This window comes from Petaurus breviceps, unplaced genomic scaffold (assembly GCF_028583685.1).
Source record: "Petaurus breviceps papuanus isolate PSGF00001 unplaced genomic scaffold, PetGlider_PUasm1.0 90535, whole genome shotgun sequence".
Taxonomy (NCBI): Eukaryota; Metazoa; Chordata; class Mammalia; order Diprotodontia; family Petauridae; genus Petaurus; species Petaurus breviceps.
In genome coordinates this window covers 1319816-1330620 of record NW_027187270.1, presented here as the reverse complement: position 1 = coordinate 1330620, position 10805 = coordinate 1319816, and the positions used below count along the sequence as shown (strand labels likewise).

At 43.9% G+C, this 10805-nt stretch overlaps 1 protein-coding gene across 3 annotated transcripts in view; it reads right to left on the bottom strand.

Moving 5' to 3' along the window:
* Window positions 1-873: 873 nt before the first annotated feature.
* The window catches only part of GPR50 (G protein-coupled receptor 50), a 126711-nt gene continuing 116779 nt past the window's right edge, over window positions 874-10805 (bottom strand). For all 3 annotated transcript variants that reach the window (XM_069063039.1, XM_069063036.1, XM_069063038.1), the window contains exon 3: window positions 874-4875. In XM_069063039.1, the coding sequence (XP_068919140.1) occupies window positions 4007-4875 (869 nt within the window). In that variant the 3' untranslated portion in view covers window positions 874-4006. The remainder of the gene's footprint in view (window positions 4876-10805) is intronic.

The following is a 10805-nucleotide window of genomic DNA, read 5'->3' as shown; positions in this document are numbered from 1 at the left end:
GGGTCCATAGGTTTCAACAGACTGCCAGAGGGGTCTGTGACACAAAAAAGGCTAAGGACTCCAAGACTAGATTGTCCCTAAAGTCCCTCCTGGCTCTAGGAACTTGTGGCCTACCCCCCCCCCCAGCCACCATGCTCCAGATCCTTCCTTTCCCTACTCCACAAGAGTCCTGGCCGGTCTTCCTTCCATTCCCACAGGGCCCTGCAAGGTCTAGCTAATCTGAGAAATAAGTTGATGCAAAGGTTTTGATGGCCAATTTGGTCCCAGAGTAGAATGGGGTGCTATGGGAGGTAATGAGTTGCCCCTTTCTGTGGGTTTTCAAGCAAAAGCTAGAGGCCCACTTGTTGGCTGATACGGCAGAGGAATTCGTTCTAAGGTACAGGCTGATGACCTGATGTTCCTTCCAATCCTCAGATTCAAAAGTCTGACTTGGGTGCCAAATGGCATTTCACCTATCCTGGCCTCAGTTTCTTTAGATGTGAAATGATGATGAAAATGCATTCCCTGTCTACTCCATAGGCTTTACTAGGAAGAAAGCACTTTGTAAACCCTAAGGCTTCAGAGAAATGGGAGATTGGATAAGGAGTCAATTGAATGAATAGTTCTATCTGAGAGAGCCATTTTTCCTCTAGCTATTCTCTGACTCTGACTCCCTAAGGGGTCAGTCGGAATCCACTCTTGCCCTCCCCACCCCCCCACCCCCAAGTATCCCAAGAGGTTCAAGGAAGTCAATCACACCTTTTTTTGTTTTTTCTAATGCCACGAAAATACGTTTTATTGTTACATTAAACACACACTTTTTAAGGCAGTTAGATAATTAAAATCCAGTGCTTTAAGGCATGATTTCATATAATAAATCCAACTCTAATAGAATTCTTTTAAATAAATTTAAATTTTTATTCTTCTCTCCTGACTTTTATGAAAGAATTACTATCTAGGTTTTAATATGGTGCTGATCTCTCAATCCTGTCCATTGATCATCTCAACTATTCAAAATTCTTGCCATTCAGTGTCCCAGAGATGGCAAAGTGAGGGGTAGAGCTGAGAAAAGAGGTCAGAGTGGGGATCCCAGCAGCTAAGAAAGCCATTAGGAAACACTAAGCACCCCACATCCTCACAGCCCAAAGAGGGGCTGGAGTCCAAAGTGGTATGGACTAGGGGTGAGCTTTCTGAGGCCATTCTTCCCTTAATGTCTTGGATGATTCTCCCAGCTGGAAGGGGCACTCAGGTCCTGATTCTCTCACACTCTTTTGCTGCACTCAATCGCAATCTGCTGGACCCAGGACTCCTTCTCTTACAGGCTTGGTCTGCTTCACTGGGAAAGTGTCACCTTCCTCTCAGTTTGGTTTTCTTTGTCTTCTTTGTACCCCCCTCAGGCTGGTGTGGAGGAGACATTTGGAGATAAGGGTTCATTTGAATTGACTCCAGTGTGGGTGGTTCGAATAGATTTGTGATTAATCCTTAATTAAAGTGCCATCTTCCTTGGGGGAAATCCACAGGAGTAGAGAGAAGATAGGAGTGAATTTGCACTTTTGTCCAGGTGAGAGCCATTGGATGAAGGAGGAGAGTGTAGATTTGGGGTTGTGGCCCTAAGTGAGTGAAAGACTTGGGGTCTTGGACCTAAGTGAGACTGAATCCTCACCTACTCTATGAGAGGAGACATGATCCCAAACACTGCCATGGCTAGAGGGGAGAGTCTCTTAGCAATTGAGATGGCCTTGATTTTCTCTGAACAAAGCAACCATACAGAGCTACTTAAGCACCAAGAGAAATGAACAGGTCTGCTGAGTGTTCATGGTGCTTGTTCATTAGAATGCTTGTTGAATGAAAGAAATTGATTTAACTACTAAGAAAACATTTTTTAAAAAATCTAACTAAAAAACAGTGGGCCACAAGAAGATTTTTTTCCAGTGTGAGTATGAGTTGAAGATTTGTTCAAAAGAGAGAGATTAGAATTCATCACATAGGCATTCTAGTAATAAATAAAGGAAAGATATGTCCTTTCCATATTAATACTTAAGCAATAAATAATAGATAAATAGATGTGTGTGAGAATCTGTTCCTTAAATACTTCTTAAGCAATAAATAATAATAGGTATGTCTATTTTGTGAAGAAAGGAGATTATGCTCCAATTTTTTGGCTGATTGCCTTGAGCTGGGACTATGAAAAGTGCCAGTTGGGCAGCTCTCAGACCAAATCCCAAGTACAGATCTGTATCTGCCTACAATGCTGCTGTCCGACCTACTTCCATGCAGCACCTAAAGTGCTTGACCTTCATTTGAAAAATCACTTCGTTTCTGTGAACTAAACTTCCCTGGTTTTCTTTCTACCTCTCTGACCACTCCTAGTGCGAACTGGTCAGCCCATCCAGGTCATCAGACAGAGCGGGTTTTCTGCCTGAGATCTCATCACTCACCCCCAAAGTGGTCTTCTACTCCTGTCCCCTTCCCTCCATCTCTATAGCCCCTTTTACCTCTGCCCTATTCCCCTCCAAACAAGGCCACTGACAGCAATCTTTTCTTTCCTTTGTCCATTTTATTCCACCTGTCTCAATAGTATTTTTACCATTTTGTCTAGGGTGTGGCAAAAGTCTGGACATGGACGAGATGGAAGAGAATGGGCTCTGTCTGTCTCTCTGAATGTCTTCCTGTGGCAGAAGCTGGGAGGGATGTGTCCAACGAGGACTGGCCATTACCCAGTGGAGGATCCCTGAAATTAGGCTTCTACTCCAAACCTCTTTCTGAAATTTGATGATCTCATTTGTTCTATTTTTATGCCTGGTGTGGGAAAGAGAAGATGGACAGGGGCCCTTTGCGGTTGCAAGATTCAATTACGAATGTATAGCAGACTCTGCTTGGGATTGTCCTCTACCTTAACTTTCCCAGAAAACTGAGCCCTTCCCCAACTCTGAAAGCCAGCACTTGCTCAGGTCTGGGCACCCCATGTTCAGAGATTCTAGATAGATAGAACCTGTGGGGGAATGAACACTTCTGAAATTTGGAGAACAGCAGCAGGAGGAAGGAGCAGCAGCTGTACTGTCTGCCCTTGGGAATTCTGCCCGGCCTGGGCTCAGGGAAAGTGTTCCAAACCCTTCAGAGCACCATAGTTCAACTGACTACCCGGTACTAAGAATTAAGTCAGAGGTGAACTTCCCAAATGAATTCAGTAGACATCAGAGTAACATTTTGCAGCTGAAATTTAGGAAAGATGCCATTCATTTAAAGTACTGGATTATCTCACCGGCTTCCGTGACTGCCATTTGAAGCACAGGTGGGCCCGCTTAAATATGTGTAAATTCACGCTCACAAAACAGATTACTATGCTGTCATATTCATGCGACCAAAAGATACTTCATTTACAGAAGGCTTCACCACAAGCTTCTCTTATGAGCTCCCCCAAGTATATCAATTGGTTATCTAGAGAGATAACTAGCCACTTAACAAAGAGGCTGGGGGAGCTGGGATGACAAGAGGGAAAGAAAAAACTAGCGGTGAGGAGCCCTTGACAAATGAAGATCAATCGGAAAGAAAGCTGAAGTAGTTTGGAAATATTAGAATGGCAAACACTGGGGAATCTGAGTTCCCTAAATTTGTATTATGTATTTTTAAAGATATGCTACTATTACGCAAAGTATAAGGTACATTTGCACAATGAGCTAAAACACACTCACTAATTTGTACTTCTACTCCTGCTGGTGTGATGTGTGTAGTGTGTAGGTCTGTGTCCGAGTATATGTTTGCATGCATGTGCATATAGGGGTGTCTGTGTCTATGCACGTACATATAGGGGGTGTCTGTGTCTATGCACGTGCATATAGGGGTGTCTGTGTCTATGCATGTGCATATAGGGGATGCATGTGTATATGTATGTGTGCAGACTGTACGTTGGAGCAGGGAGAAGTACGGTGCATCTAGCAATTGAAGCGTATAGTATGCAGAGCAAACTTAGAACTGGGACTGGTCACTTAGCCTCTCGTGGCTAAGGACGCTTGGTGAGACTCTGTCTTCACAGATAGGTGTCTCCTTGAATGCGCCGGGCCCCAACATAAGTTGGCTTGCGCCTCATCCTCATCTCGCGGATTTGCTCCTGCAGGTCAACAGCGAAGTAGTAGGCTGTGTCCTTGGTGTTGCGGACAATGCGCTGGTACTCCTTGCGGAAGTTCTGGTTGAGCGTTCCGTAGATCATCGCATTCACACAGCTGTTGAAGTAGGCCAAATAGTAGCTCCCAATGTATACCCACTCTGGGACACGTGGTCCAATCCCCAAAGGATCGAAGACCCGGGCAAGCTTCAAGAAATTCAGTGGGCCCCAGCACAGAGCGAACAGGGCGAAGACCAGAAACATCGTCATGAAGTTGCGGACATCAACCAGCATGAACTTTGGCTTGGTGACCTTGACCCGATGATTGACTTGAATGACCAAGATCCAGATCCTCAGGTAACAGAATGCCACAACCGTCAGGGGGATGAGGAAGTGGAGGGCCATCACTCCAACAGCGTAGAAGGCAGTAGAAGTATGGACAAAGCTGCAGGTATAGACCGTGGGATTGTACTGCACAGTGGCCACAAAGTAGTTGGGGATGAGAGCCAACATGGTCATCAGCCAGGTCACAATAAGGATGAGGATGGTGTTCCTTCCAGTGAAGATCTTCTCATACAGGAGGCTATGGCAGATGTAGCAGTAGCGGTTGAGGGCTATCACCATGATGTTAAAGACGGAGCTAACAGCGCTAATGCTTGTAAGGAGGCCGCTCAGTTGACAGTGGAGTTTTCCCATGGTCCAGCCGTTGTTCAAGATGGCAATCAAGGTCATAGGGTAAGGATACACGGCAACAAGCATGTCGGCCACAGATAAACTGATTACAAAGACGTTCCCTGGAAAAGAAGGGAAGGAAAAAAAAGAAACAGAAGGAAAAAAGAGAAGAAGGAAGAAAAAGGATCAACTGCAGAACATTCAAATCTCATCAAGTTAGTCTAATTAACAGAAAAGGTCAGTTGGAATTAGACAAGACCTGAAGGATATTGAGAGAAAAAATTGAAAGCAATGAAATTCAGAGTAGATAGGACTGTGGAGAAACAGAGACACTTGTTCATAGCTAATGAAATTGCAAACTTATTGAAAGCAAATCTGGCACCCTATAGTACTAGACCCCTCCGAATCCATCCTCTGCTTCCCAGCCCTCCAGTGATGAGATTCTGTCTCTATATTTAGTTAGGCTGGTCCTCAGGGAACAGATATTCAATCTCCAACAGTAGCAGACCCTATCCTCAAAGCTTTTCCACTTTGGTAGACTTGCCAGTATCTAGGTTCTGTTCGCCTGGTACACATTGTCACATATCCTGTGCATCTCACTGTCTCCTCCCACTTCTTCCCCTCTCCCAATATGGGGCAGGCAAGCATTGCTATTTCCATAGATGACAGAGCTATGGGTCCTATTTCGACCTCAAACATATACCCACAACTGTGCTCCAAAAAAAAAAAAAGGCAAAAGGTCTCAACTTTTTGAGGTCCAACTGTGCCCCCGTTCTCAGAAAGCTGAAGTGGAGGGCTCTGGGCAGCCTGAGGGAAATGAACACTTGAGGAAGGAGAAGCCAAGGAGAAACTTGTCCCTTCCCAAGACCCTGGTAACATGGCTCCATTTCTATCCCAGACATCCCACAGTTCAGAATTTTCCTCATTGCAAACAGAGGTTAACTCTGCCTAGCTTTAAATAAGTGAAGTCTCCTTTGAAAATCAAGAATGCTCCCTGCCACAGGGCTGGACTCCAGATCCAGAGCCAGGCGACTTAATGAAATTCACAACCATGCAGTCTGAAGGATTGCGCTCTTCTCTGGACTATCATTAAGACAATGACAAAAATATAACTGGAGATAAATGGCCACAAAAGAGAGCATTAGGGATGCCATTTTCTTAAAAAGCTTTTTTTTTATGGGATCAGATATAAATGGGGCGGAAGTATAGGAAAGAGGAAAAGACTATGGTAAAATGGCTTACAGGCTATGGCGCCCCTTGGATGAAAGTGGGCATTTAAAGAAGTCTATTAACTCTTTCAGGATACTAGAGGTCTTTGCCATTCTTCCTAAGGATGCTTGGAGCCAGAGACAGTAAGCAAGGAACACATACGAGTGTGTTCTTCCTCACAATGCTGTCCTCCTTTCCCAAGATATCAGTCTTCTCTCCATTGCCATGTGTTTAAATATGATTATCTTCCCTTTGCTTGGGGGGAGGGGCATTTGAGAGGAAAGTGACAAAGCAATTTTCCTTTGTTCAGAAATCAAAATTGTGGCTGTGGTCCACAATCCTTTTGCCGGGCTGAGCAATTAAATCCATTAACAAGGTCATGGTTAGACCATACACCAGAATTGGCTGGGAGGCAGTGACTTATCTTTCCCTTTGACCTTCCCTAGCTTGGAGCAATGACTGCAAAGTTAGAATAGCCAGTTAAGTGAAGCTCACCTTCCAATAAGACAATTTGCTTTTGGCACATCCACTGAAGCAGGACGGCCTCCCCATGCAGACTAACAATGGCATGATTAAAGATCAGTTGATGTTGGTAATCGATCAAGGGCCATTGCTCGATTTTTTTGCATATTACCCTTTTCTGTGATTGGAAATAAATTTCCAGCACCCAGACTGCCACCAGAGCTCTGTTGTATAAATCAAGGTCACTAACTCTTGTTCTAAGAGTCAGTCTTCTGAAGAGGATTTTAATCTACAGCAAGAGAGCAAAGTGCTTTAAGACTGATTTGGAAAAATTTGTCATTTGTCAGTATTTTGCCCGCTTGTTTTGCCGCCTTCATCGGCCTGAGTAGAAGCAGAAGTTATCTGGTTACATGTGCTGTGCTTGGGGTTTGAAAAGCTGTCATTTGATTCTGAAACACTCAATCTTAATCTTCTGGATTTCTTACTATAGTGTCTTTCTACTTCTACTAGCGCCTCTCTCCATTTCCCAGGAAACATCCCAGGAAGGCAGAGACCTTGCTCCTTTCTTTGTCTTAGATTGCATAGGCTACAGATACATAGACTCATAGGATGTTGGAGCTGGATGGAACCTTAGGGATCTGCTAGTCCAAACCCTGAATTTTACAGAAAGGGGAACTGAGGCTCAGGCTGATTTGCCCAACAGGTAGTCAAGGAGCAACAGAGGTGGCATCTGGCTATCCTTTTTTTAGTTTGGGGCACAGAATAAAGCAATGGTTCTGTGGATTAAAGGGAGATGGAGGCCAAAAGGAAAAAATAGAAGGGTATGGAGATAATGTGGAAATGAAAAAATAGTTCTTTCAGGGAAAAAGAGGACAGAGCCCTTTAGCATGGAGGTAAAAGGGAAGAAAATTTGTGAAATGTAGTCCCAGGGGAAAAAAAATTAATTTAGTCAGAGACAAAAGAAATATTTAGCAGAAAAAACATCAGGACTCTGCTCTTGGAAAGCCATTAATATTAGCATCTAGTTTACCATTCGCCTGTGAACAGAGTCCAGTCTAGTCTAGTACAGTCCAGATTATCTGTTGACTAAGTCTTGATTAATTGATGGCAGCCTATTTTGATTTTGGAGCCTACTTAGCCTTCCATATTCAGCCATAGCCACACTAGCCAAGCTGCCCTTGGTGGCCATGGCCCTTGCAGTGGGGATTGACTCTGAGCACTCTGGCTCCATGATCCCAATGAATACTAGCATGGCCAAAGCTCTTCAGACAAGCTGCCACTTACATTTCAAAGAATATGAAGACAATAGACAAGGGCACTAATTTTGTCCAGAAAAAAAAAAACGCTTTTTCTGGAAGAATCTTCCTGCTAACCAGGGCTTAACCTATGAAATGTTGTTTTATCCTTGAGAAAAGAGAAAAAAAAATTTAAGTAGATTTTAAAAGGGATGGGGGTTGGGGGCAGAGAGTCCAGTACCCAGAAAATGGTCTTCATATGGGACTAGAGACACAGAACAGAGGGATTTTAGAAGGTGTCTAATCTGAAATCCCCCCCCCCTTCATTTTGTGGAGAAAATAAGGGCCAAAGCTGGTTTTACAAAAGAGAAAACTGAGGCCCAGGGAAGGGATGGGTCTTATCCAAGGTAACTAGCTTAGAACCCATGATTCTAAATTTTCATCATGATCATTTTTTTCTACCATATCACATTCTGTCACACACACTCCTATCTCAATGGGGGATGAAGATGATAAAGTGAAAAGTAACTATTTCAAAGCTGATAAATAATAGTTTTCTTTCTTTGAAGAATCTTATTGATTGGATTCAAGAGATAGGTAATTGAGAATGGAATTCTGGCTATGGGAGTTTGGGCAAATTGCTTTCCCTTTCTGAGTTTCAGTTTGATCCTCTGCAAAATGATTCTGGAAGCTGGGAAAGGCAGACTTTGGTACCCCAGTGTGTGGAAGCTTTTCTTCCATTACCTTCCCTAAGGAAACAACAAAGCCTAGACAGAGCAGCCTTAATAGCTAAATAAGAACCTGGTTCCAGCAGGAAAGAGGACTATACGTGAGGACCATCAGAGATTGTGGCCCCCGGGTTCCTAGATGCCCCTTTACTGGAAGAAAGGAAGACTGGTCCTCTCCGGTCATGTATCTGAAGGACCTCAGGATAACTTCCTGTACTTCCCAATTATGTCTCCCCCCCACCCCCCCCCAAAAAAGGGACCCATAAAAGCTCAAGAAAAAATAATGTCCATTTGTTTTGCATAAATTTACATAAACTGTATGACATTTATTGCCTAATTAGAATTTAGTAACAAGTAGGCAGATCATTAAATAGGTATCATATGAATTTTGCTGTATGTTTTAATTCATTCAGACCTTATAAAGCACTCAGCCTGGGCTGTGGGTAACACAAACCTCAATGAGTCCCAGTCCCTGGCCTGAAGAAGCTCCCAGTCTAGTTTCGGGGGGAGGGTAGGATAGACAGCAAAATTAGCTTAGTAAGAGCAGACCCAGGCTTTAGCCCCAGCTCTACCACTCACTAGCTGTTCCCAGCAAGTCCCTTCCCCCTCTCTGGGCCTCATCTGCTTCTCCCATCTGCAAAATGGGGGAGGGGGAGGAGGGGCAGTAAGGGGGACAGGCTAGGCGGGAAGGTTGGATTAGGTGATCTCTCAAGTCCTTTCCAGCTCTGACATTCTTTGAATTGACACGTACACAAATAACCAGAAGGTGTATTTAATTACAAACACTCTACTTTGTCCTGGATGTTCAGGCTTTATAATTTGTGACTTGCCCCTAGCGTGGCTGTCAGTTCACAGCTAAAAGAAATTCCAGGGGAAAAGCTATGACCATTTAATGGGGTAATTTCTAGTGTCGGGAGACATTTCTGAAAATATTCCTACAAGATGGAGTTTGCTCATTTAAAGACCTTTGTTCAAAGGATGAGGGGTGGGGGCAGGAAGCAATAGTTCTGTTTGCTGGAATGAGGGGGGTAGCAGCTAACACCGAGCTCTGTATTTGAAAATCAGTTTAAAAAAACAACAGTTCAAGTGTCATGGACAAGGGGCTGTGTGGCTTAATCTAACATTTCCAACGTTTCCATTTTCTCTTAGTTTAAAAAAAAAAAAGATTCCCATTTGATGAGATTAGTGAAAAGGAAAAATAGGGAAAGATAATGAGGGTGAACGAAAGAGTACCTAGCAAAGACTTGGGTACAGTAAGTGTCCAATAAATGTTTGTTGAATGAGCAAAAGCATTGGTGATTGCAAGCAACACTGTCCTACAGCAGAGATCTCCTTAGAGGAAGCAGCCTTGCAAACAGACCTCTGGTCTCTGAGGCAGATGAAGAGCAAAAAAATTCGGAAATGATTCATTTGGGGTTCTCTAGAGGGTGGGGAAGCTGGATGTAACTCTGGGAGAACAGCTCAATTGCCATTACTTGTTTGCAAGGTTGCCTGCTGGCTTTTGCACCTCCCAACTAAAAACATTTCCTAGCCCAGCTCTCAGAGGCGGTTTAATTTCATGCTGAGAATTTACAAACCGCTACAACAGATGTAAAGCTGTAAGAAGTAATTACACAGCTACTGCTTACCCAAGCAAAACCCGGGTTTGCATCTTTCCTGCAGATTAATCAGTGAGAAAGAAAAATGACAGCAATTGATGGTACAAATTGCAGCTACGGGGCGATGTATTTAATGGGGGCTCTGAGAAGTTATGGGACAAATTGTCACTGCAAAGTCTCCCATCAGCCACAAATGATTAGGCAGACTTGGGCTGGGCTCCCCAACAGGTTGACAGCCAACTCTACAGGACTGGAAAGAACTACAGAGGTCATCGAGTCCAGCCCATGTCTGCACAGGAATTCTCTCTAGCATTGGCCCCACCAAAGGAGTCAAACAGCCTCTCCTAGGAGACCTCCACTGAAAGCAACCCCCTAACTCCCAAGGCAGTACCTTCAACTCTGGCCCAAATGTGCCCATTAGGAAATGAACCCATATGTGCCTCGGGTACCCTGCTCAGAACAGACATTAACAACTTGAATGAATAAACAATAAGTAGATAACAAATACAATAGCTGACAGTGGGTTCATATTTGCAAAGTGCTTTACATACATCCTCTCATTTGATTCTCACAGTGCCCCTGGAAGGGGTTAGCACTCCCATTTTATAGATGAAGAAACTGAAGCTCAGAGACTAAATGCCCTTGCCTGTGGTGCACAGCTAGTAAGTGTCAGAGACAAGTCAAACCCAGGCCTCTTCTGATTCCATGTTTAGTGCTTTTCAACTATATTATGCCACCTCTCCAAGATAACTGTCTCATATCCTCTTCTCCATACACACACACACACACACACACACACACACACACACACACACACACA